Raw genomic sequence first — 25922 nt, 5'->3', positions numbered from 1 at the left:
AATACGTCGATAGGAACGTGTACTCACGTGATCCGAGAATAGCCGATGATGTGCGAAAATAAGGAACGGTTACAGCGCATACGCCTAAAACTGGTACCGGTTATATTAACGTTGCCTGCCCTTCAAATGACACTGCTTTTGCGGTAAGCGTAGCGTTCAGATTGTTTTTTCACGTAAGTACCACTAGTTTAGAACTAACTCTTAATTTATCGTATGTTTTCCTACAATTTAATTTTTCCACTACGTCATACTTATATACAATAAACTACAGTCTTTCAATTGATGTTAATAAAACAATAATAAAATTCAGAATTTTTCTTATATCTAGGATTACATAGCATGTTCTTAGTACATGTACGTTTTATTCACACCGGTTGATATGACGTCATTCAAACTAAGTATCTTTCTATAATAATTTTTGCGGTAGTAGATACAAAATCTGTTCCAGAATCTCTGCGAAAACGTGTACTGATATCTTTCTAATATGTCTGAATTTCTCTTTTCGTCCAATCACATTATTTCAATTTTTATTAGCGTTGGTTTTATTATATTTGTTACATATATGCTATGTATTTCATTCCTACTCACGTAACCCAACTTTTTTACATACTACGAATTTGTTCGATTTCGACATTGTACAACATTAATTATTTAAAAACGAAATTCAGAATTCACGAACTTTATTAAATATGAAATTATTTGTGAAAGATTTTGATTTTATGAAAAAATCTACTTTTATGCATACATATGTGCTGTTAATTTGATGTAACATAATCTTTTACAAAATAGATTTTGTTACCGTTATATTAGTATTTTTATATGTTTTGAAAAAATTTAAAAGCTATATATTAAAATTCAGACAATTATTAAAAGCTACTAGTTTTATTTTAATATAAATATAAACATAAATTATAGTAACGAATTTTTAAATCGAATAAGATAATAATACGATTCATTCTACATACTAATATACATTCCGCTACATACATTTCTTTTGTAATGTTTCAATATTATTACAAATAATATTGAATATAAAATATGTGTATGTACATACGTACATCATCGTAAAAGTCGAAGCATGAATATGTGAAAAAGGTCACGTTCGTCTTTAAGTACAAATTGGCGTTGAGAGATCTTATTGACCTTGAGTGACCTTTAATATTAAACCTTGTTTTATAAGACAAATATCTGAATTATAATATTATTTCTGTTTGTAATAAATTATTTAATTTAATAATGCAGACTACAGAAATTATTTTTAATACTAATGCAAGAATATTAGAAACATCCAACTTTATTTGATGTATCTATGTTTATACATTAAATTATTCATGTTTTCGTTAGAGCAGTAATATTTACAACAAAACACAATTGAATTTACAATAAATCAAAATATGCATATATGTGTATTTTACATGAATTATTTATATTTCAATATTTTTATATTTGTAATCTAATAAAAAAAATAATGCTATGCTTTAAATTTAATTATACCAAATAACATTCTGAATATAAAATCATTATAAATCGAAAAAATATATTACACCTATTTGAGGTTATGCCGTTATTATTGGGATTAACTTCACTTATATCGATCACACAAAAATTACTTTATAAAAGCAAATTGGTATATGCCGAGTCAAAAATATGTTATCAAAAGATAAACCGCACATTTTCCAGTTGCATAGAAGAAGACGACGACATGAGCAAAATCGGAATCAACGGATTCGGCCGCATTGGTCGTCTTGTGCTTAGGGCCTCTCTTGATCGTGGTGCCCAGGTAAATAATTTGTTAATTTCATATGCTTTTGTACTTTCAACTTTTTTCATTATTATAATTTTAATAGGTTGTAGCTATTAATGATCCCTTTATTGGTTTGGACTATATGGTATATATGTTTAAATATGACTCCACTCATGGAAGATTTAAGGGAGAGGTCAAAGCCGAAAATGGTTGCTTAGTTGTCAATGGCAATAAAATTGCTGTGTTCAGTGAGCGCGAGCCAAAAGCTATTCCATGGGCAAAAGCTGGAGCTGAATATGTTGTAGAATCTACTGGAGTCTTCACTACCATAGAAAAGGCTTCTGTATGTACAAACCTGTATATTTATTTTAAAAAGAGAGAGGGAGAGAGAGAGAAATGTATTCATATATAAATAATTATTTTAATCTTTTAGGCTCATTTGGAAGGTGGTGCAAAGAAAGTTATTATTTCTGCACCGTCAGCTGATGCACCTATGTTTGTTGTTGGTGTTAACTTGGAAGCTTATAATCCAAGTTATAAAGTTATCTCTAATGCTTCCTGCACTACTAATTGTTTAGCTCCTCTTGCTAAAGTTATTCATGACAATTTTGAAATCGTTGAGGGTCTTATGACTACTGTACATGCTATTACTGCTACTCAGAAAACTGTTGATGGACCTTCTGGAAAGGTATATCAAATTTTTTCTAATAATATATTTCTTCACTCTATAATTGGTTTTTGTTTCATCATACTTAATGTTTCTTATTTGGTTTTATAACAGTTATGGCGTGACGGTCGCGGTGCAGCACAAAATATTATTCCAGCTGCAACTGGTGCAGCTAAAGCTGTTGGTAAAGTCATTCCAGCCCTTAATGGAAAACTGACTGGTATGGCATTCCGTGTACCGGTACATAATGTATCGGTTGTTGACTTAACGGTTAGACTTGCCAAACCTGCGTCCTATGATGCTATTAAGGCTAAAATAAAGGAAGCTGCTGAAGGACCCTTGAAGGGAATTTTGGGATATACAGAAGATGATGTAGTATCTTCCGATTTTATTGGTGATAACCACTCCAGTATTTTTGATGCTAAAGCTGGCATACCTTTGAATGATAACTTTGTTAAGTTAATTTCGTGGTATGATAATGAATATGGTTATTCTAACCGCGTCGTTGATTTAATTAAGTACATACAAACAAAAGATAACTAAAATTTTACTCATATTTATGTGTAACACATTTCGTAAACTGTTCTATATGATAATGTTATATGAGTTATATATCGTTATTTTATAGATACTTCAGATTAAATAACATTCTAACCAGTAGAGTTTCCAACCAACAATTGAGAATGTAAGATTGAGAATATTTTTAGTAAACCGTTTCTTTCGCACATTACATAGTTGTAACTAATAATATTTAGGCAAAACAAGTACAAAAGGAAGCTGGTTTTAGGGTTTGTCACATTACTTAATTCGAATTTCTGTTTATGGTTTTCAAATATGTTCATAAATATATTCAAGTGCAAGTATAACGCATATTTATGAGAGTTATGTAGTCAACCGTAACGTAAATTATTCTTGGATAATATATAATATTATCTAAGTAAGAGTAATGTATGTTACATTCAATTACTTTATATCATTTTGTTCATTCATCAACATTCACAACCAAGATTTTAACATATTTGTGATTTCTTCCTGTAATATTATTTGACATTCAAGACATTGATATCAATAAAAATTGTTATGAAACTAAGAGAATGTTTTATTTAATCTTTGAACATTTCTTTATCTTCTTATATATTGATACATTTTTACAGCATTATATGAATAGTAGGAATGGAATAAATCAACAGTTAACTTCCGGTTAACTTACATAATAGTTAACTCATATACTTTCTGTACAACTTCTGTACATTTACAAAAAGATATTTTAATATGATTATTGATTGGAATATTTCTAAATAACTTTAACAAAAGTTCTGGCCATCAGAAGTGGCTGCAATATTAATTACAATATTCTTAAAGTATTGTATTATATGGCACAAGGAATAGTTACTTTATATTTCTCATTTATATTAAATTAGTTTTTATAATGAGATATCGAACAAAACATTTTGCAGAACATTACGTTTATATACAAATTAAGTCATACGATTTATGATGTAATATTTTTTGTTCCGATTGAAAACAATACATTGAATAATCTATGTAGAACAAAAGTAATCCATAAAAATTGAAAGTATCAACGTTTCTTTTTAAAGTATATTTATTCTTTGAGTGTTCTGTTCCTGCAGACTTCATTTTCTCTCATTCCTTGTTCTAATTCTATTTGCTATGTACAATTATCATCATGAAATGAAATACATTGTTACACTTTAGGAATACCAATTTGTTATGTCATGCTGTAAAAAATTTGATAGTACAGCAATACGAAAATACAGTTTTATTTTGTTGTCGTAAACAATAAATATCTATCACTCGCTTTTATAGTATGTTTTTTTTATAGTTTTGTAGTATACAATAATCATCAAGCTTTCACTATAGCTTGATGCGATTATTCAACTTTAAAAACTTTGTAATATATAAAGAACTATTTCTCAGCAATTTAGTACAGTACTATGCATAAAAAATATGTTTTTAAAATTATTTGAACGTTAAAATGCTGTAACATTTGAATACTAGAGAGTGGCAGATGTTACTACAATATTTGTACCCACGCTTCTATAATGCACACTGGAATTATCTGTGAAAGAGGACAAAATGTGAATAATAGCGTAACCACAAAGAATTTTCATTGATATTTCTTCAACGTTTCTGTTCTAGAATGAAAGAAATATCCATTTCCTTTCAATAATACAATTATTCAAGAGCAATTTAAATATTTCTATTAGTAAACCATACATTATTAAAACATGGAAAATATATAAAGGGACATTTAAAATCTAATATTTTACTAATTAACGATAGAAATAGGTTGAATATTTAACATTGGATAATTTTTATTACTATCTGCTCTGTAATGTTATTTTTTGGTTACGCTAACTGTTGTGGGTGTACGAAACTTTGCAAAAGGAAATACTCTAGACTAGCATGACACATGAGTTACTCGATTTTACAACAAATTTAGGAAAAATTAATAATTCATAGTTTGGAGTTTTTACAAATGATAACAAATTACATCATGTTAAAAGTAAAAGCTTCGCACGAAGATTTATACGTTCCTGAAGTGCGCTAGCTAATTCTCGTGTTAATTCTTCACAAACTAATCGCAGTTCGGCATTTTTCTCTCGTAATTCTTGTAATGTTAATTTCTTTGATTCTTCTAATTCATCCTTGGGAGCATCTTCATCTCCTTCTCGCTCTGTAAATGAAGCAAAAAGTTAAGAGATGATAATACTCTGTACATTGAAATTCAAATAAGAAAAATAAAGAAAATGAAAAACTCACTTGGACTGGGTTTTCTATAAATATGAAATGCACCACAGACACCAGTAAATTGCTGTGATTGTGGAGTTTCCAGAGGTGGATTTTCAGGTAGTTCGCTCTTTGGAGAAAAGTGAGAAAAATCAGCAACAAAACCTTGACTTTCATTTAAGGCTTTTTGTCCTTCTCCCTCACTTTTTTGACCAACCAATTTTCGAGGTGAAGTCTGTAGTAGAGATACATGACAAAATTTTCTTTATAACAATAATTTTGCCTACATATTTTAACTTTCCGAATCCATAACATTGTTAACATCTAAAGTATCTGAAATATCTACTGTGCGGATCCATAAAAAGCAGCTTAATTAAATGTAGTTCTCATTATTAATAATTTTAATCTTGGTGTTTGGTAATAGAATGATTAAAAAATGGATAAAAGTACTTACAATTCCAGGAGAGATTCTTGGTGGAACTAGCGGAGGTGCTCCAAGGAAACTTTGACCATTTTTCCCTACAAGAACGCGCACAGTTTGAAGCGTAAAACTTTGCTTTCTCAGCCACAGATGAAAAGTATCGCAGAGTATTGGTAGCAACATATACCTAATTTATTAAGATCAAGACTAGAACTTCTTGCATGTGTTCTGTATGGTCTGGGTGGTGGTGGAGGTGGTGGTTCCTTCTTTGGAGTTACTATAATAGCTTCTTCAGGAGGTGGAGGTGGTTTTTTTATGAGAGGTCGTTGCACCAATGCACTTGCAGTACGTTGGAGATCGTCATCTCCCAACGTAGTGCAGCTGCTACTGTTACCATTTGCTCCAGAGGCAAGAATCGCTGCTTCAGGTGTTAAACGTAATGGTACCGGATGTAGAATTTTAGGATCTTTTTCAACAGCAGATTTTTGAAAATCAAAATTCACTAGTTGCAAACCTGGGCTAGTTAAAGAACTACTAGTCCCAGTTGGTGAATCAACAAATTTTGTCCATTCTTTATTTCTTTCACGAGTACCAGTGGTATTAGGTGGAGTTTTTTGAGTAGTTGTAGTTTGCGGAATAGGTGGTGGACCAGTTTTTTGCTTAAGCAAAGGAATTAATAAAGGTGGAGGTAAGACATCGGGTAGAGGCACATGATTTCTTCGTAACACAACAAGATGCATAGCCACAAAAAATTCTTGTAAACTCAATGCTCCATCTCTGGTAATATCCGCAAGTTGCCAAATGCGACTAAGTTCTCCTAAAGGAAGTCCAGACTTTTCAAAAAATGTTCTGGCTATGGGTCCGTGTAAAAGCCCCTCAGGATCAAGTTGCAATTGTGTAAATTGAGCAGCATAATATTCACGCTGTTCATCACTAATTATCCATACTTCTTCAGGTGGAAACGAGCCATCACCATCTCCATCACCTTCATCACTGCTATGACGTTCTGAACTTTCTTCTTCGGTTCCTAGTAATTGCCTCTGCTCTTCAGATACCAACAATCCTTGCCAACCTCCAGATACAGAATCTAATATAGTTTCACCACCTATGTCATTGTTTCTTTCCTGTATTATACTATTTGTTGGAGTAGGTGAATCTGTACTACCGCCAGTTTCCCTTGGAGATTCTGCTTCACTTTCACTTTCTGTGGTACTCTCAGGAGCATGTCGATGACTTTTTACAGCTCTGTTTGAATCTGAACTTCTTCTATCATCTTCTTCCCCAGATGCTGGCCAAGTAAATCTTGGTAAGGTAATAACATCCAAGGGCATAGTAATTATATCTTTACGGATACTAAGTCCTGCTTGATGAGCTGCTACAAGTTTCAACAGTACATAAAATTGTTTCTTTCCAAGATGTGTACCAATGTGTGCTGCTTCAGTTCCAAAACAGATATCCAATATCTATAAATCAGAAAAATTTATTTTGCAAATAAACATAATTAGTATTTTATTTAAATTTGTCTAATTTAAATATAAATATTCTTATATCTATAGTTGTGCATATCTATAATACATTATTTACAAATAATGAATATCATACAAGAAGCAATAAATTACATTAATATATGTATAACAAATACTTACGAAAGTAATACAAAAGTTTCTTATGCTCAAATAACATTTGACAATATTTCTCAAACAATTCATACTTTTATTTTATATTCTACTTTGTTTATCAACAAAATAAAATATCTTAAATATTATCATCAATCTACTTTATTTGAAATAAACTATTAACATAAGGTTCGTTTCATGTATTTTAAAAATATTGTTTAAATTTGAGAAATTTGAAATTTCTCATTACTTTATTATTTTGCAAAACTTCGGAGAAATACTGAAATTGATGTATTCTTTAAACTAATTTGCAAATGTATCTTCATACATTCGATGATCATTGTAATTTTCATTATTTAATTTTATACTAGAAATTTTTAACATATACATATTGAGAATAATAACATATCGGTATTGACATTGTGACAAAATCGATCATTAAACTATTGTAAAAATACTGACTGATTTTTTTATTCGGAAATGTAAGTACGTAACTGTTTAGTTGGTCATTTAATTAGGATACTTATAATCACTTCGTAACAGTTCCTTAATTCTAACCTTCATAAGCCTTTGTAATTTGCCGATATCACGTCACGTTCGACAAATTAAACGTCCACTTCTATATGATTAAAGAGATGTTATGATCTCAATATTGCAATCGCGTGTGTGACAGAAAACCAACAGCTGACAGACTACGTACAATGAGTTGATATAATTTACCTTCATCGTGACAACCCCTGGTAAATTCGCCGAGCGCAGTAGTTCGGCAACTTTGATCACCGGCACACTGTCGCTGTCTGCATTTTCACAGCAATAACTAAAAATATCTTCATAATATTGATGTTCGGTCATCGTCAGGTGAAGACTCGCCATCGTAATCGACTCCCAATCCATCTTGGCGACAAGTCAGAGCGGAGCAATGAACCGCTTCTACACTCGTTCTCGTTACGTACAAACTGGGTCCGTTCTCTTTCTCTACTCTCCTCCTCTCTCACACCTTTTAGCTTTTCTTCTATCCGTCTCCGTTGTTGTCCTTCCGTTCTTAACACGGTCTGCTTCACAGGACGGTCGTCTCCAGTATATAGTCACATTGCACGATGATATGATGATCTTGACGAATCCCTTGGGAATGTAAGGCACACCATTTGTAGACTACACCCCATGCATCACAAAATTACCGCTCGACCGCCATCTTTCTGTTCCCTCTGTGTTTGACATTATTATAATCCATGTGCGCATACTACCTGAACTGACATTTCTACAGTATGTGCGCATTAACTTTACTGGAATATAGAGGCTATACTGCGCATGCGTTTTCTTTCATCGCGATAACGCGGGATTTTCCATTTTTTTCAACTATTTTATTTGGTCAATTTTTTATTTGCTTGACAGTACAATTTTATATTATAGTAGTTCTTTTTTTTCTCGTATAATATATTTTACGCATATTGATCACATTACAAATGGAAAATTATTTTATTCTTATAATATTTCAATCGTTTTCACTATTTTCGTTTAATGTTTTATGCCTCAATCTGGATGAAGAACAAAATGCTCAAATTATTTTTCTTTTAGTGATAATTGAGTATTCTCAAGTTGTGGGCTATGATCATTGCAACGTTATTAAGTAATTCGTATTACTATCTTTTTTCATATATATATATATATAATATCAATGATATAAAAAGAGCAAGTAACTATCGTCTTGTTTCGCATTTAAGATGCATTATCTTATACGGAGGTATGTACCAGAAAACAAAGCGTTTAAACTTTCACTTGTTTGAAAATAGACGAAAAATGTTTTAACGTAGCAAGCTGCATTACGAAAGAAAAACCGTAGAACGCTTACGACGCGACAACAATACGAACTGATGCGTGACTAGAGCGTATTATTATGACCGATCCTTACAGATATACTTAATTTCGAATCTAACAATTTTACATAAACTCCATGTAATCAGTTATCTGTTAATCTAATAGTAATATGAATTATAGATGCACAACAAAATGTCACCACGAATGATAGACACGATAATTCTCCAAGCGCAGTTTGATGTCGCAGAAAGCACATACTCTAATGAGCAATATTATATGTTATTGGTAATCGAAGAAGACAGACATTTCTTCGTGTTGCCGTAACGTCCAGTTACCGGTTTTTGACCAGCCGTCTTAAAGCGATGCAGCACTGGCGAACTTTCTCTTGGACTACCGCTAATATTATCGAAGTCCCAACTCGCAAAATGTTCCTCGAATAGTTCTTCGAGTTTCTTCGACAGTATTTCAATTGTCTTTACTCGATCATCATCATCCTGCGATCAGATGATTAAGGGAACTTTATAGTCGTAGTAGAAATAAAAGTTTTCGATAACACATTCGAAGATTACAATAGGTCTTGCCACTTTATTCAAATTCCTATGCAATATTGACTGCATTATATCCACGATGAATATTAAATATTATTTATTGAAAAACTATATTAGTTCAGACCATATATCGTAGCTCAATCATATTAATTTGATTCTCTACATGTCTAGCAAAGATTAGAAAATCGATAAATAAAATAGCCTGCTTACCTTGTGATATAATTTTGAATTATAAACGATACGACGAAAGTCTCTAACCACGTGTTCTACTTTATGGTAAACTCGATTCTTTAGTTTGTATTCAACCGTTTCCAGGAACATCGGACTTTTAATAACTTTACAATAGTCTTCGATCTAAAAGAAGATTATATAATTATCCATTTACGATTTAAAGAAATGGGCATATGCAAAGAAACTAACCGTGTGAGAAGAAGATTGTTTTCCATTATTGCTTCCTGAGGATGGACACTTGAAAATTTCTGCTTCTTCCATTTGCCAAACTGTTTGATGTATCATTTCTAATTTGCTAAGGGCAAGCGGACTGAGACTTTGTTTTCTTTTCGAGCTATACCATACGGACCAACCTCTATCACTGGCTTTCCCACCAAATTTCCCGTCTAAAAATTCGATGCATCCAGAATTCTCTCGTTTCTTCCCGTGTTTTGTTGCGATTGTAGATTTCGACGTTTCCTCCACTTGAGTATCATTGACCTCGAAATTTTTCGTAGCTTTCTTTCCAGAACATTTACGAGATCTATTATGCAAGAGATAATATGATTTTTCGAAATCTTTTCTTTGACACTTGCGTCCAGGGATCGGTATTACAGTGCTACAAATCGTCGATACGTTGGCAATGTTTAATTTGCTCTTCTTGCAGAATTCTTTCTTCTCCGAGAAGGATGTACTTAAGGATGCGCAACGTCGAAGAGTCTCCGAATAAGTTGCCTTCCCTATGACACGCTCGGCCTCTCCCAACGTTGTTTGGCCATTGTTTAAGGAAATGCACGAACTTTTCCTCGAGCAAATAGTCTGTTGAAGATTCTTCACCGTCGTAGTTGTTGCGACTGTTGTTACGGTACTGTTGGTCACTAACGAAACAACGGGAGCCGGCTGTTCATTCTCTGTTACGGAACTGTTTGACGATTCTGAGCTATGTTGAACGGCATTATTTTTTCGTCGTTTCTGCTTGTTTGCCATGTTAGCGTTGTTCAAAGTTTTGATTAACCACGAATCCGTTTTTACATTCATTTTACTAGAACCTGTTAACGGGTAGCTGCATAAAATATTGCGATATTTAATGCTGGAAGAACGGAAGTATTGCCTTAATGTGACATCAGACACATGTTTCCATTTACTTTTCTAAATATTTCAATATTTTATACGTACGGAACAAATACATAGTAAAGCTTGTTTTACTCTAAATACATTATATTATTATTATTATTCTTTAAAGCAGATTTACTCTCCCCCCCTTCTCTGTTGCGGCTATGTTAATTTACAATTACGTGTTATGAAAATCTAAAGTTCTCAAATTTCCGTCCTTCTAGTATTAAAGCGATTAAATTTTATTTTTACTAAACAATTAGAATTAATGTTGGACATTGAAAGTAATTAAATACTCTGCTTGAATATCATAGTAATACGATAGTCGCGTAGAATGTATAGAATACGCAGAATACATACGACTTACGTTTTTAGTTCCAAAGCGATATGCGAATGTTTCGGATGAAAATGTTTTTCCGATAGAAGCGATATTTAGAATAAACTTTAAGCGATTATAATCATTACCATTTTTATTACCAGACAACTGTAGAGCTTCGTTGATACTTGTGTTGAGAGAAAAATGATTCGTGGAGCCCGAGTCATCTTCGGACGCTTCGTAGCTCGAAACGCCTCCGCAACCATCGTTACTGTCCTTTAAATTTTTCGAAAGGCTTTCGTCTACTTTTTCACGATCCTGCGCCGCTTGGGACGTTGTATCGTCATTATCGTTCTCTTTCACACTCTCAAACTTTTCGCTAACGTCGACTTGATCGATCTCTATTTTCTTAAAGTCCGTATCCTCTTTTACGTTCAACGCTTCTAACAGAATCTCAGCGGAAGCGCAGGCTGCTTTCCAAGTAACATCTTCCGACACGGTATAATTGGATGTATCGGATCGTTTTAAAATCCTAGGTGAATTTTCAAGGGAGAAGGTAGGAGGTGGTACGATCGGAGTCGCCGGGAAAGGCACTTTCATTGTATTTGTGCAAGTATTAACATCGCTAGATATAGGTGCTGCGGTAGGTCGAGACACAGGAGTGGACGACGCCGGAGCGCAAAACGTTTTCTCTTTGTTGTTAACGTAATGATTGCGATGGTTGTTCGAGGACCCATTGGCAACGTTTCGAGATGCGGAGCTTTCTAAACGACGATTTGATCTTCTTTGATGTCTTTTTTTCGGCACGTTGTAACTTCCTGGTTTCATATATACTCTAACATCTTCGGAACTGTCATATTCTTCGGGTACCTGCTGCACCTGAACGCGATTATTGATCAAATTATAAGCGTTCCAGGGTGTAGTCTGAACGCTCTGTATATTTTGCAGCGTCTGGAACTGACGATTTGCGTCGATATGCAACTGTCTGATGCAGCTACTGAGATCCATCGTATTCTTTGACATTTCTGCGCGCGTCGACCCACGTGGCACAACAGTCTCCGTATTCACATCCGCCGGATTCATAAATGGCATTTGTCTGTTATCAGAGTTTCTCATACTGGCGAACCAAGCTGACAAATTGGCAGTCATTTCTTCCGATGATTTCTCCGGGATATTCGGTTCGATTTGGCTAAGCAGCGTCATCTTATCCTTTGGCACAGCCGCTAGCTCCAGTTGACTCGTGGACGATTTGCCAACATAAACCAAATCCATATTCGTTTTATTTCTGTGATTTTGTTCGAGGCTCTTTGAATTTTTACTACCGTAATCTACCGTATACGACGGACAAATAGCGTAACTAGGATAAAAATTTTCGTGGTCGTTGGCGGGTGGAAAGTATATAGATTCTAAACTAATGGAAGGGTTCAAAAACGAAGATTCCACCCTCGATAAACATTTTTGAGCATAATTGCTCTCAGAATTATCATCTAATTGTCGCTGTAGTCTAAACACGGTGTCGGTATTTTCCTGCGGCGGAACTTTATTTTCGGGGAATTCTTGTTTCTTCTCCTTGAATAACCATTGTCTAGAAGGTTCCTGATTGTTTTCCGTAAGAATTTTGCTTCTCAAGTGAAAAAACTCTGCGTTCAGGGATTGCGTGGATGTGTCTGTCTTGGCAGAGGACGAGCTTCCTCTCGAACGAAATCTACTATTCGGTTGACCCGCAGATTCCGCGTGCCCTAAGAACATATCAGGCACGGATTTCGTGCTGTCTATTGTCGTTAGGTTCTCAGTAACGGTCCACTTACTTCGTAATTTTGATTCTTTTTGAGACGACTGTTTCTCCTGGCTGGCATTGTACAGGCTGAAATTTCGTAGGCTGCCGGTCGATAACTGTGCACCGTTACTGGAATCTCGATTGTTCTTTTTATTATCGGGCTTCTGTTTCGATGTAATCATAGTTGAAGATGGATCAAACAAGTCGCGATTCGTGTAAACTGAAACGTCACCTGGAAAAGAGGTTCCAAATGATTCTGATCTTTGCTCGAAATTAGAAGCATTGCCGTTTTCTTCGAGCTTTAAGAAGGCGTGGATGATCTGATTCAGTAGCTCGTGTGTGCTCTCTTCCCACAAACGAAAACATCTCAGCAACTCGCAGTCGAATTTATCGTTCAAGTTTGGATAGTGCTGCTTATTCAAATAATTATCAAGAACAAGCCAACCGTTGCTAATGCGCAACAAAGCGTTTATCAGATCGCCGACGAAAACACGATCTCCGGCGAAAATTGGGAAACAAGTGGAAGATTTGGTAACTGCTGTTTTAGTGGCGGTAGACAGATTTTTCAACCAACTGCATCTGGCGTTTGTTTTGCAACTATCGTTTAAAACGATTTCGGCTTCCGTGCATCCCCAGTAAACGACTTTTCGCAACAGTTCCGGATACTGTGTCCTATCCAGGCACGGTCCGTCCGTTTGAACAGCTATCGACGTACCACTCCCATAATCCGCACAGAATTCGGTGAACCAAGTATTCTTATTTGACGCAGTATCGCCAGCTCCGCTAAACAACGGCGTCGAATTGGATTTCTCGATTTTCGTTTCCTCTTTGTTAATATCGTTCGAAGATATATTGCAAAGCGCTGAAACCATCTTTTCAGCCTCGATCGTAAAATCGAAGCTGGTAGACGATTCGTCGGAATAATGTTCCTCCTGCGTTTTTGTACACACTTTTGATGTAGCTTTTTCCGAAGAACTCGTCTTGGTTTCTCGGCTTGCCTCATCCTCTGTACTCGGTTTTATGTTGAACAAGTCGTTACAGGGAGAGGTAATCGTTTGAAGGGGCCATTCGTCGTAATTTTCAGATGATATCGGGGTAACTCGAGAGGTATCGACTGTAGGTATTTTGTTTTTGCCGACTTTAAGGGGTGCAATGTCAAGTGTGGCAGCAGTGGCTACAGGTTTGTCTCTCTGTAGGCTACCGTAGACTAAACTCGCTGGATGATTAGGGTAGATTTGATTAGAGTGTACTGTTTGAACAGGACCCGTGACTTGGCCGTTGGTGAAATTTGCCGTGGCTACGTAAGGACTGAGATTAGGAAATTGAAACGCTGAATTGCCATTAATTGCTTGCAAGTTGCAAGTGTTTGTAGCTGAGATATTATAATAGGAGCTGTGCGATGGTTGTTCCTGTTGCTGAATATTTTGTCGATCTTGAATTAGACAAAACGTTTGTACATCCGGAGGCTTAAAGTAGGGTTGTGGTATCAACGTAATTCCGGAATTGTTGTACTGATCGCCAGAGAAAGAGCCATGCGTGTACGTCGAGGAAGCAATTAAAAAGGAAGTAGTTGGTGGAAGTATCGGAGCATTGTTCGTCGTTTGATCATACAGAACCAGAGGTTTCGGGCTGTAGGATAACTGCTGTTGAATATGCTGCTGCTGCTGTTGTTGTTGGCAATATTGTTGATTTCGTACGAGCTTATTTTTGGCTGGCCATCTGCTGCTTTTGCCTATATTCATGGATGGGTTTGTACGAGAATCTTAGAAAACTGAAACCATTATTTAACATAAACACTGATACCGATAATTGATAACAATTAATATTTTCCACCAACGGTAATATCATTCTCATTGTACAAAATTCAGTTTGTATATCTGTTATTAATTATTAATTCTTTCCTTCCTTTCCAATAGAAAGGAAAAATTCTTGAAACCCCCCCCCCCTCCCAAAAAAAAAAAGAAAAGGAAGTATAATCGATAAACGCAAGATCCTATTAACTCGATCAGTGATAAAACGAATTCTGTGGTTGTCGATAAAAAGATTGCAGTCGGTGGAAGTATGTAATCGTTAATTTGGTGCAAATAACAATCACATCTTTTACTTGTTTAAAGATGAACTAATTATCGCAATACTTTTTAAAGCTATCTTTTTTTTAAGTATTCAAAATGTACCACATTTTAAAAGGAAACGTAGTTACACCTTGTATATGCAAAGAAGCAGGATTAGCGAGACCAGCGTTACGTTGCGTTCCTGGATAAATACACGAAGGATGCAGACCACTTCCGCATGCTTGAAGAGTTAACGTTGGATTAGCTATAGGACCATAAAGAATTTGTTGTTGTTGCGGATGTACGAGGGACGACGGGGTTGATGCGGACGGAATCGAAGATTGTATGGACGATCGACTAGCTCGTGCGGCTGTAGGGTGCATGATCCACCTAACCCCGGCTTGAATACGATCCTCTCGTTGTCTTCTTACTTTTCAACCTCTGTTTAAGGAAATAATTTATTCTATTTATCACACGCGCCTAAGATTCGTAATTTCGAATCGATGCGCAAAGTATTGACACTTTTGTATTAAATCATTTTGAATTAAAATAAAATAAAATTGAAGAGAAATGTTGTTAACAAACGATACGTATAGCTAACGATATTTTATCCAAACGAAATGAACTTGGCTACTATGTCAGCTGTTATTTGACACGTCGTTAACCTAAGCACATTTCCCTTTGATTTATTTTATGCATATACAACGACGAAGAAGTTTCGTTTTACCTGATATTCAGATGCCTCTTTGTTCCTCTTGAGTAAACCATTTGTGTTCGATAAACGATGCAATAATATAATCGATGACGAAAAGAGTGACAAAGTAAGGAAATGTCTTCACGAGGACGACAGGTAATGAGATAAAATCATATCGAGCTTAAATAGGTACAGCACAGGAGAACAGAGAAAGGAAAGGGTTTAAACTCTTAACGAATGAACTTGCGGTTAAATCAAAGAACTCGATGTTAATCCAGGATTTTCCAAAATTGCTCCACTCCTTTCTCGAGTCAACAAATGTACATGTTATCGTTTTTCTCGTCTAACGTTTCTTCTCTCACGGAAACAAATCGAAATTCCTTGCGAACGAGAAATGACCAAACTTATATATACATATTGAAAGGCAAATGGTAATCTACGAAATGAAAGTCAACGAACATCACGAAGAAAAATGGCAGATTACTGGCTGTTGACCTAAAACAAAATTCTCTACGCGGAACAATGAAACGAGCGAAAAATTTGACGTACGGCGTGGGTATTTTTATCCATGAATTATCTAACGTTTTCAACGTACCTGTTAATCTTGTATAAATTTCAAATACTTTCGATCTCATTAAATCATATAAAAAATAGATATGTTTCGCGATCGATTTTAAGAATAAAGTAAATTACAAAATTCAACGCAATAAAAGCGATTTCAGATATAAATAATTCCAACGAATGTCGATTGCATTTTATTGAAATACATGTAACGTAAATTATGCTAGACTGTCTAATGTACCTTTTTTGCGTATAAAAAGATTCTTTCTCTAACGTCTAAGGAAAGCATGAATTTATTCTCGATACGAGTTGTTCGTTATATTGTTTGATAGGATGTAAGGAAAATAAGAGACTTGGTATTCTCCGCAACGGCAACCCTGATATATTTTTCTCGCTTCGCACAAAAACATATCATACAGATGTTTTTTCGCGAAGGTTGTCACAACATATAGACTTTCAACAAGTTGCGTAATTATTACATATGTAATATCATTCTTAAGCTCTATGCAGAAAATTGTCGAGTGAACACAATGTGACTGTCGTCACACCTTCAGCACCTAAATTGAAGATTTTCAAGAAGATTTATGCATGATCGAGGAGTGCTCGCCAAGCTGTTCGACATTTCGCAAAAAGTACCAAAGATCACGCCGTTCCTGAGTCTCTGCACGATTTTTTCGTGAAAGCTCGTCTAAGATATGTAATTATCTAAATTATCTCGTTAAAAATTTATATACGAATATCACTATAGAATGCGTTAACAGATGTGTGTATGCGATACTTTCTCGATAGAAATATCTATTTACTTTCCTAAGATACACTCTTATATATTCTTCGATTATTTCTATAGCGATATTATAAAAGCAATTACACGTAAGAGATTGGTAATTACGTTAATTTTTCTCCTTGGTATATTACACTTGGAAACATCCAGATAATCAGGAACAGCGGGAATATCTCGTCTAAAACTACTGTAATCTTGAACCGATGGACAGCCGGAGGCAGAAAGCCACCGCAGTGTGTTTAGAGTCTCGAATGAAACGTATCCTTGTCGAGAATTTTTCCGTTCGTTCGAACATTTCGAGGTCGCCAGCGTTTGCTCTCGAGATGCAACGTGAAATTCTAGATAGAAGAAGACATTTTGCGCTTTAAGTGCTGTTTCGATTGTTTTATACGCTTTTTTCTTTCATTGACGACGAAAGTGTGGGAAGTGTGTGAGATATTATTCGCTCTGAAACGCATCGTCCTCTCCACTTTCGCTTACTTCCGATCCGTTAAAATGCGAAGTCGAAGCTGCTTGCAGATACTAACGATCTCGGACGCATCTCTTCGTCGACTGGTCGAGTGTATATTAATTTTCTCAAAATTAATTACGAATGTATGCTAGAAGAATACTGCCAATAACACATGACAGAATCAGAGACGTCGGTGGTAAAACGTTTGGTGTTGCCGTGTTACAAAAGTCTGTCAAACACGAACAGACTTCCTGACGACCGCCAAAACCGCTTCTTTGGTAACATTTTCCTTTATAACTTGACTCGTCCCATCCGCAACCTCTTATGACTCGGGTATCAGGTGGAACTGTTTCAAACACATAGCAATAGTTCAGTCTATCTTATTTACTAATAATCGATACGATATCATGAAACTAATAAGTTGTATTCGATGTTGTGTACGAAATATCAAATTACTTGAGCTAGTACTGTATCATAACTGGTATTGCGCTAATCACGCTGGTGCGTGACCACGTATTGCAATTTTCTACAACGTAATAAGGATACTGTATTAGTCTAGGTTAATAGTAATAGCGCACTAAAGTTATAGTAGCCCATTAAAGTTACTGGTTCTCTAAAATTTTGGTATTGTCAGCATCGTAGCTGTTACAGTTGCCTTCATCAATTTTTCGTTGAAACGTATCTTATTGGTATCGAAATAAGATAACATAAACGAATATAAATAAAGACGATTAAGAATTTATATTAGAGATATTTCATATTAAATGAAATATTAAAATAAATTGAAGAATATTTCAGAAATATTATAAGAACTATAATTTAAAAAAGATTTTCTTTCTCCAAGGATCTGAATGTCACTTACGTCCATTAACGCTGAACTCGATTACTTGCGTAATCTTTCTGCACATGGTATATTTCGAGCCGTTTTTGAGGTCGGAGCAATCTTTTTTGAGGGCGTCGGGTGGATTATCATCGGCGCATCGACTGTCGTTGTGACTGTTGCAAAGATAGCATTGCATCGCGTTTATGCCTAGAACATAATAATGATTTGCTTAAAAATTCTTCCCTCACAAAAGATTATTCTCTTAAAGCTATAAATAAATTGCGATTGTTCATATATTTATGAGAAATTAAAAGCTGTAAAAATGCACAAAAGGGAACGATAGGTGATGAGATAGTAGGCAAAAATATATGAAAAAAATGAAAAGAAATGAATCTCCGGGTAGGTTCTATCTTTTGCAGTTGTTTTGATGACTTCTCGTCGTATAAAAATACAGACTTGGATAAATAGTTGTGATTCCGATATAATTATTTACATCTCCCATATTAATGAAACTTATAATATTTTCATCAGCGCAGATAAATTTACATGACAATTTTTTAATATGACTCAGTATTATCCGCATTGCAGTAGCGTTGATAATTTATATTCAGTTTCGTAATTACATGAAACACGAGGTTATAAAAATATTATTGGGTGGTTGATAAGAGAGGTCACTGTGATACGAAGATAATGCGATAATTTAAACTTTCATACCAGGGGGATCGTGGTACTATCTTCTTCCAAATGCGTTTTATGTCAGCACAATTGAATAATTTGTTGTCGTTATGTATACGCGTCTGTTTATATAGGTCAACGTTTGGACATTCGGATTACCATAGAGCATCGTAATTTAGCTGTCTTTCATGAAGTTTGTTTTATAAAAACCAGGAAATGTTTCGAAATGGCATACATTCCCATTGAATAAAGGTTCATTGTACTTCCGACCCTACTGATATAAAAATCAATGCAGCTATCTGGCCTGGAAAGGCATAGCTACAATAAGTTTACGCGCTTGTCTTCGCGTTTTAATCTTGTCTCTACGGTCATTCATTTTTCTGAGCGTAACAGGACATAAATAACGAATGTCTAACAGTATAATTTACATAACGAACTATCATAGCAATAAACACCATAATCACGCCAGAGATTAAACGGACTGCAAATTAAGAAATGTTAGAAGCGAAAAGATAATTATAAAAATGTCGAATATCATTTCAATGTTGATATTGATGTAAGTAACCACTTTCTGTTCTTGAGTTTTATATTCCACGATAAACATGAAATTTTATACAAGTGACTTCGAATGTATTGCGTATGTGAAAACTGCTTTGCGCATAGCTGGTCGTCATTGATCTTACTAACGTTCGCGCCAGTCCATTTGGTTAAATCAAACCGCGGAATTATAGGTACTTTTTGGAACATACAATTTCGATCGTTTAACTTCATGAAAATTATTTCATATTCAATTGCTTCCGCAAACAACGTACGGCATATTATACACGCTTATTGTTAAATCAGCTGAAACAGTGACGTTGCATTTAAACGCTTCCCTCGAACGAGGAAGCTAGTTGATCCACTTTTCGAATAAGGTATACCATCACTTTATTGACGAGAGTTAAAAGGAACAGGGCAAACATTGAGGAAAAGGGAATAAGAATTATACATTAAAAGCAAATGTGTCGCGAATTTCGATTAATTTATATTATATTTTTCAATTGTATTTAGGTAGTAGTAGCTAAGAAAGATAAAAAAACATAAAAGAAAAATTATATAATATACTAGCACATCGCATGTACAATCAAATCAAAACAAGTACAGTAATTATTTTTTCAATTAAAGAATGTAAGTTAACATAACGAAGTGTTATCGTAGAGAAACGGAGAACGAACTATTTATCAGTTACGTCACACACTGAACGACGCGATTCAGGAGATGAACTTTTATACGATTATACGACTATAACGTAGTAAAAAAAAAAAAACAAACAAAAAGCAAAGAGGAACGAAGAAAAAAGAAGAAAAACAAGGAAATGGCGATGAAAGTAGGTCTTTTAGAGAAGGATACGAGGATCGATAGGATGCAGTCTCGTAAACCCGCCCCGATCGTTGAACCAAAGACAGCACAGACTCGACGCGTAGACGCTTACCATAAAAACCGAGAATGACCAATAGGCAAACGACAAGGATGAGAAAGCGCTTCATGTTGGTTTCGGTATTATCCTGGCACGTCCTTCTACGATTAACGTTTCTCGCGGTCACTGGCGTAGATTACGCGCGACCGAGCGGCGGGAAAGAGAGAGAACGCGGTTAGATCAGGGGTTGACGAGGCCAACCATCCGGCCTCGACAGCTGCTGAAGCACTGTTCGCGTTGGCTGTCGTTCGGCGCGATTGCAGCGCAAGCCCGCAACTAAGGCGACGAAGCTTACACCACTGATAGAATCATGAATACGTGATTGCGCGCGAGGAATACTAAGGTCGACAAGACGAGGCGAGACGAATGGGAAAAACGATCTCGCCGCAACGAATAATCCAAGGACCAAACGATCTAGCCACGGTCGTGCGAAAGCTTCGTCGCTTCTTGCGGTCCGCGATTTGGATTCCCGTTTTCCACGTTGCGTTGCACAGATCTTCTATCGTTACTGCTATACGCGCCATATCAAGAAATCAATATTTTTGACGAACGGTCAGTAGAAGGATTGTTGCTACCTGGGATTGATTTTTACTGTGTTTCAGTGATTACACACTTTTTATTTTCGCTAGAAATATCGCTAGTGACGATAAATCTACGTACAAAATACTCCATATTCTTATCAATGGTAACTAATAAGTACCAGAAATCTAATTGAAGCATTTTGTTACAAGAGACGCGTGGGGTGTTTTGGAAAGTGTCGTAGAATTATCAAACAGGGTATGATTTCTTATATATATAAAAAAAAAGATTGATTCGTAACAAAGACTCTTACGTTCTCTTAAATAAGGGCTGGTCCTCGAGAAAGTTGATCTTGAAAATGTAGCAAGTACACCTGCGTTTTATCCGATATCGATAAACCAATTCAAACTGATAGTTCGTATCGGCAACTGGTACGATGGTAAATAACAATTTACATTATTCGTGATTATGAACGCAATCGTGTACAGAAACATAGGCGAACGTTGAAATCAACACTCTAAAGTTAAATTTATTTTGTGAAACATCCTGTATAATTTTTCTTCTTAAATTATCATGAATAACGAGTTCACCTATGCACACTATGTTCACTTGATTTGATAGTCTTCCTCCGATACGATTTTGCAATCTCGTCGTTTATGTCATACAAATGGGTGGTATTACAATTTTCTAATTTACTCAAGATAATTCGTTAATTTTTAAAGTATACGCAACCTGCGATTTTGAAATTGTCCGCGAAATCTCTTAAAATTTTGCCAGCGTATATCATCTCGTCGTTTCAAAGGTTCAGAATTGATTATCCTTGGGATGAACCATACAAACGTCGTCTGTCCTGTTTCAATGAAACTCAAATTAATTTTTTAAGAAGTACCAAAAATTATCCAGATATAACGTTAAATATATCTATGTATGATAATAAACAACAAATATCGTTGGAATGTTCTTACTTCCTCCTAGAAAGTATAATTAGAATGTTAACTCTCTGTAGCAATCTAAAGCCATAATCGTTGATGATAAAAAATACGATTGTTTTGACGGACAAGGCAGGGCTGGATGTTAAATAGGGAAGGCCGTGGGCGGTACGAAGAGCTTTATGTTCAAATGGAGCGTAAAGTGGTGGTTTGGAACACGATAAGTGGATAATATCCCTTTTCCTGTGACACACTGAACGTCATGAAATGTCATGGAAGCTACTGTAATAAGTTGCACGCGAACAATACGGAAAGGAACGTGAAGGATATCTTTCCACTCTTGCTATTAAGCTTCTGAATCATCGTTCCTTATGACCTATTTTTTTAAACTCGCCAGCAGAAGTAATGAGAACAAAATACTTCAGTTTATTGTTATTTGTCCCATTTGGATATAAAGATAAGTCCTTTATATGTTGCTAATTAAAAACAAATAAAAAAAATTGGCAGTAATATATAATAACAAATAATTAATAACCTTAATATCTTACGCTCCAGGGAAATACTGATTAGAAATATTTCTGCTTGTATAACTAAATTGTTTGAAATTTTTTATGTGCGTATTATTATTATTTAATGTTTGCATTAATTTAGAACATGTACATGTTTCTTCTTAAGAATATGATGTGGCTAATGTAAACAGTGAAATTATTTTCGCAATAAAATCTGTGAAAATGATACAGAACTGAAACGTATTGAATTTACTGAAAGTCATATATGTGATCTGATTTTTACTGCACGTTGCTCGTCGCAGTTAGTATTTAATTTATTTAGCAACATAGTGAGTCCCTGACACCACTTCGATGATTATGTTCTAAGTGATAAGTATTCTGAAATCTTTTAAAAATGTAACAATGGAATCACTTTTCTACTAATAATGAGGAATCTGTTACTGCCAACGAATACTCTTCTCAATTTTTGCACGTTATTTCAAGAATTTATGTGTAATGATTTATATGCATCATAAATTATAAATAAATATAATATAAATTATAAACTATATGCATTCTAAGAGATAGAATAATTCCAATAATTTCCAAGTTCATTATTAACTCAGCTGTTGTTTAAGAAATACATTTCGTTTGAATTGTGTAAAACATCGCGTGTATCTTAATAAACATAAAACTCAAAATAAAATCTTTCTTAGAATTTGTATTTACATTGAACTCATATAAGGACATGAAATAGTGTGCATGATGAATATTTAGTTAAAGTTTTTTATCCATATTCGATAATCTTACGTAACGATGTTGAAAGAAATATTTCATATCTTGAATATGAAATACGTATTTCTCTTAAAACAACTAGCATATATATAACGCGTGCTGTCAACAGTATAACGTTGCCCTATTTTTAAGTATTTAACAAATTTATACATTTCATCATCATATTTGGATCAATTGGTAATTGTAGATATTTCATATATAATATTATCAATGTTATAATATACCTAAATATACTTATATTAAAAATGAGATTACACGAATATTTATACCACACAAACATGTTTTCCTTAATGCGATATTACCTCTTCAAGTAAGAAATAAAATAGGAATTTACTTCTACGTTTTTATTAAGCATTTAAATAATTCTCAAATATTAATTTACTTGCAAATTTTTCCACCTGAAATTTTTATTCCGTAACAGTAACAAATACGTTATCTTATATTTCATCTAAAAGAATGGAAACTGTCCTATGATATAAATATTAATATTTAAGATTTTGCAATTTACTGTTGAGCTAAATTGTTATAATTACACTTTTTTGTATGAAGATTTAAATTATAATAGTTTGAATTTATTCTTTAAAAATAAGTAAAACTATAATAAATTAAGCTACCTCCCTTTCTAAATTGAATATTTCTAATATTATTATTTTTGTTTCAATGAAACTTTATAGTTCCTCTTATTATTTTATAGTTTTTTTTGTATTTTAAGGCTGTAGTGGTAACACTGTTTAGTGATGACATGAAATTAAATTTAAAGACACTTTAGAAACAAATTTTTCCACGCGTCACGAAAATAGCTATGTATTGATTTTGTCACGTTTATGTCTAAGAGGTATTTACTAAATTTTTATGTCAAAGTTAATGAAAAATTGTTAAATTAAATTGATTGTTTCTGTTTCGCTTGGGCAATATTTATTACTGTATAAGTTAATATATAGAAAGTTATATAAAGCGTTGCAATACGTGGATAAAAGTGCAGAAAATAAATTTTCCATTTCGGTCACATTTGTCATGGTATGATTATATAACCTTTCAATCATTATTATTATTACTCTCAATAGTAATATTCATTCCCATCATTCTTTTAGCTACATATTAGGATAGTCGAATAAAAGATAATGTCGCAGTAATTTAGATGAAGTGGCTGTAATTTGAGAAAATTCGACAATTGGCGAACAAATGTTAAATACATTGTAAATATAGAAACGCAAAAGAAAGTTTAAAATGCATGTAAAAATAAATGCATTACATGTACTGTTGCTTTTATTTGTATTCCAAAGAGGTAAGTTTCATAAAAGAAATATCATGTTTATCAATTGTAGATAAAGCAGAATATATGTTTATCAATTATGCATAAAGCAGAATACAAACAGATATATACTGACTGTTAGTATAATTGAAGCAATAAACTACACAAATAAAGCGAACAATACTTTTAGAATAAGTTTCTTTTTGCATATTTTCTTTAATGCCCTATTATTCGTTTCGATTTTCTTTATGGCTATTATAGGAAAAATTTTCAAACGTTTCTTTATTCCAAATTTTGTTATATTCTGTTTTATAAATATAAGTAACAAACAAAATGACGAAGCGTGTAAGAAGTATGCTATATAAAATATGTTATTCATTAATGATGTTAATACTATCATACTTTGTATTAACCTTATTATATACGTAAATTCATATCTGATACGTTATTGACACGTATAAGAAGAATCGAAAGCTATTACGTGTTATCAATGTAACAGTAAAAGGGATCAAGATTGCACTATTAATACGGCGGATATAAGATATTTGAAGCCATGCTCCTCATCACAAGCATTTTGTCGTAAAGCTGTGTACATATGTGAGTTGATAATCACAATTTCTCTTTTACATTTCTCTTCTTATTTATTATAATTATTTCTTTCTGTTATTTTGAAAGTTTCATTATCTTTCACTCGTGTCACGTACATTAAACTATTATTTCTTTATTTTTCGAAATATCTTTACGATATAGAAGATAAATTGTAAACTAATTGTAAACTAATCACATAATTTTTAGATTATTTTATGAATTCTCATGAGTACATAATAATACGCGAGTGTGCAAAATGGGGAAGTGCTGACAACGAATGTTATAGAGGTCGTTACCCACGCGATAGTTATCAATTTGTATGCGAATGTAAGAGTACAGGATGCAATCGATCTACGACATTCTCATCCATGACGACCACAGTTCTGTATGTTCTGTGTCAATTTATAGTTTTTCTCGTTAGAAGTCCTACCTGACACGAACATATCGTTGGAAGAGAGATATTTCATTTCAATGATATCGTCACAATGAAAGTTACTCAATTTCACGAATAGAGTCTGGAAAAATGGCATTTCATTACTAATATATTACGATAAAGTAAATAAATAAATAGATAAATGATCGTCCGGATAACATAAAATGTAATAAAAATAAAATATGTATATTATTAGAAAGAGTATCTATTAAAAGATATAGCAAGTGCGTGAAAACGATACCATTTAAATTAAAAGGAAAATAGAACGAAACAAAGTGGTTTTATATATATTATAAATAAAAAAATACTGCGACACTGTACATTTTTGCAACTTATGCAATCCAAAGTAGTTGGTACATACAGTCGTCCCGGAAAGTAAGTTGACGCTTCCGCTGGAAGTTTAAACGTAAGATCGTTAACTTACTTTCCAGAGCGGTTGTAAATAGAT

At 34.0% G+C, this 25922-nt stretch overlaps 5 protein-coding genes across 7 annotated transcripts; 2 read left to right on the top strand and 3 right to left on the bottom strand.

Annotated features, from left to right (window-relative positions):
* The first annotated feature begins 33 nt into the window (after window positions 1-33).
* LOC117230333 (glyceraldehyde-3-phosphate dehydrogenase 2) lies at window positions 34-3501 on the top strand. The gene is made up of 5 exons (XM_033487645.1): window positions 34-173; window positions 1681-1780; window positions 1848-2087; window positions 2178-2432; window positions 2526-3501. The coding sequence occupies exons 2-5, from the start codon at window positions 1703-1705 to the stop codon at window positions 2952-2954; spliced, it is 1002 nt and encodes a 333-aa protein (XP_033343536.1). The 5' UTR covers window positions 34-173; window positions 1681-1702; the 3' UTR covers window positions 2955-3501.
* LOC117230332 (ralBP1-associated Eps domain-containing protein 1) lies at window positions 3252-8470 on the bottom strand. Of its 3 annotated transcripts, none has more exons than XM_033487643.1 (5): window positions 7920-8469; window positions 5771-7046; window positions 5617-5681; window positions 5196-5292; window positions 3252-5109 (listed from the first exon to the last, which is right to left on the bottom strand). In XM_033487643.1, the coding sequence occupies exons 1-5, from the start codon at window positions 8091-8093 to the stop codon at window positions 4928-4930; spliced, it is 1794 nt and encodes a 597-aa protein (XP_033343534.1). In that variant the 5' UTR covers window positions 8094-8469; the 3' UTR covers window positions 3252-4927. The 3 variants fall into 3 exon arrangements, with proteins under 3 accessions (XP_033343534.1, XP_033343532.1, XP_033343535.1); XM_033487641.1 differs by having other exon boundaries at window positions 5196-5397; window positions 7920-8468; XM_033487644.1 differs by lacking the exons at window positions 3252-5109; window positions 5196-5292 and adding an exon at window positions 5465-5530 and having other exon boundaries at window positions 7920-8470.
* A 388-nt stretch (window positions 8471-8858) lies between these two features.
* Window positions 8859-16437, bottom strand: LOC117230335. The gene is made up of 5 exons (XM_033487647.1): window positions 15181-16437; window positions 11351-14710; window positions 9983-10821; window positions 9773-9916; window positions 8859-9508 (listed from the first exon to the last, which is right to left on the bottom strand). The coding sequence occupies exons 1-5, from the start codon at window positions 15410-15412 to the stop codon at window positions 9287-9289; spliced, it is 4797 nt and encodes a 1598-aa protein (XP_033343538.1). The 5' UTR covers window positions 15413-16437; the 3' UTR covers window positions 8859-9286.
* Window positions 16438-16643: 206 nt separating this feature from the next.
* On the bottom strand, window positions 16644-20788 carry LOC117230334. The gene is made up of 3 exons (XM_033487646.1): window positions 20486-20788; window positions 18379-18546; window positions 16644-17862 (listed from the first exon to the last, which is right to left on the bottom strand). The coding sequence occupies exons 1-3, from the start codon at window positions 20538-20540 to the stop codon at window positions 17648-17650; spliced, it is 438 nt and encodes a 145-aa protein (XP_033343537.1). The 5' UTR covers window positions 20541-20788; the 3' UTR covers window positions 16644-17647.
* Window positions 20789-24786: 3998 nt separating this feature from the next.
* On the top strand, window positions 24787-25491 carry LOC117243603. Its single transcript, XM_033511244.1, has 3 exons — window positions 24787-24805; window positions 24916-25050; window positions 25249-25491. Exons 1-3 carry the CDS (start codon window positions 24787-24789, stop codon window positions 25473-25475), a joined length of 381 nt encoding a protein of 126 aa, XP_033367135.1. The 3' UTR covers window positions 25476-25491.
* Window positions 25492-25922: the final 431 nt, after the last annotated feature.

This window comes from Bombus vosnesenskii, unplaced genomic scaffold (genome assembly GCF_011952255.1).
Source record: "Bombus vosnesenskii isolate JDL3184/JDL3185 unplaced genomic scaffold, Bvos_JDL3184-5_v1.1 scf7180000013266, whole genome shotgun sequence".
Lineage (NCBI taxonomy): Eukaryota > Metazoa > Arthropoda > Insecta > Hymenoptera > Apidae > Bombus > Bombus vosnesenskii.
This window is presented reverse-complemented; position numbering and strand designations above follow the sequence as displayed.

What these genes read in the sequence shown, in the direction of transcription:
- LOC117230334 (XM_033487646.1), bottom strand. Translation starts at nt 20,540, where the DNA reads ATGAAGCGCTTTCTCATCCTTGTCGTTTGCCTATTGGTCATTCTCGGT. An exon ending in GGTCATTCTCGGTTTTTATG is followed by an intron (nt 18,547 to 20,485) that starts GTAAGCGTCTAC and finishes ATTATGTTCTAG; the next exon opens with GCATAAACGCGATGCAATGC. An exon ending in CGAGTTCAGCGTTAATGGAC is followed by an intron (nt 17,863 to 18,378) that starts GTAAGTGACATT and finishes TGTTTGAAACAG; the next exon opens with TTCCACCTGATACCCGAGTC.
- LOC117230333 (XM_033487645.1), top strand. Translation starts at nt 1,703, where the DNA reads ATGAGCAAAATCGGAATCAACGGATTCGGCCGCATTGGTCGTCTTGTG. An exon ending in CTACCATAGAAAAGGCTTCT is followed by an intron (nt 2,088 to 2,177) that starts GTATGTACAAAC and finishes TTAATCTTTTAG; the next exon opens with GCTCATTTGGAAGGTGGTGC. An exon ending in TTGATGGACCTTCTGGAAAG is followed by an intron (nt 2,433 to 2,525) that starts GTATATCAAATT and finishes GTTTTATAACAG; the next exon opens with TTATGGCGTGACGGTCGCGG.
- LOC117243603 (XM_033511244.1), top strand. An exon ending in TCGTAAAGCTGTGTACATAT is followed by an intron (nt 25,051 to 25,248) that starts GTGAGTTGATAA and finishes CATAATTTTTAG; the next exon opens with ATTATTTTATGAATTCTCAT.
- LOC117230335 (XM_033487647.1), bottom strand. Translation starts at nt 15,412, where the DNA reads ATGCACCCTACAGCCGCACGAGCTAGTCGATCGTCCATACAATCTTCG. An exon ending in TGCTTCTTTGCATATACAAG is followed by an intron (nt 14,711 to 15,180) that starts GTGTAACTACGT and finishes CCATGAATATAG; the next exon opens with GCAAAAGCAGCAGATGGCCA. An exon ending in AACAATCTTCTTCTCACACG is followed by an intron (nt 9,917 to 9,982) that starts GTTAGTTTCTTT and finishes ATCTTCTTTTAG; the next exon opens with ATCGAAGACTATTGTAAAGT.
- LOC117230332 (XM_033487641.1), bottom strand. Translation starts at nt 8,093, where the DNA reads ATGGATTGGGAGTCGATTACGATGGCGAGTCTTCACCTGACGATGACC. An exon ending in CAGGGGTTGTCACGATGAAG is followed by an intron (nt 7,047 to 7,919) that starts GTAAATTATATC and finishes TCTGATTTATAG; the next exon opens with ATATTGGATATCTGTTTTGG. An exon ending in TTATAGAAAACCCAGTCCAA is followed by an intron (nt 5,110 to 5,195) that starts GTGAGTTTTTCA and finishes CTTCATTTACAG; the next exon opens with AGCGAGAAGGAGATGAAGAT.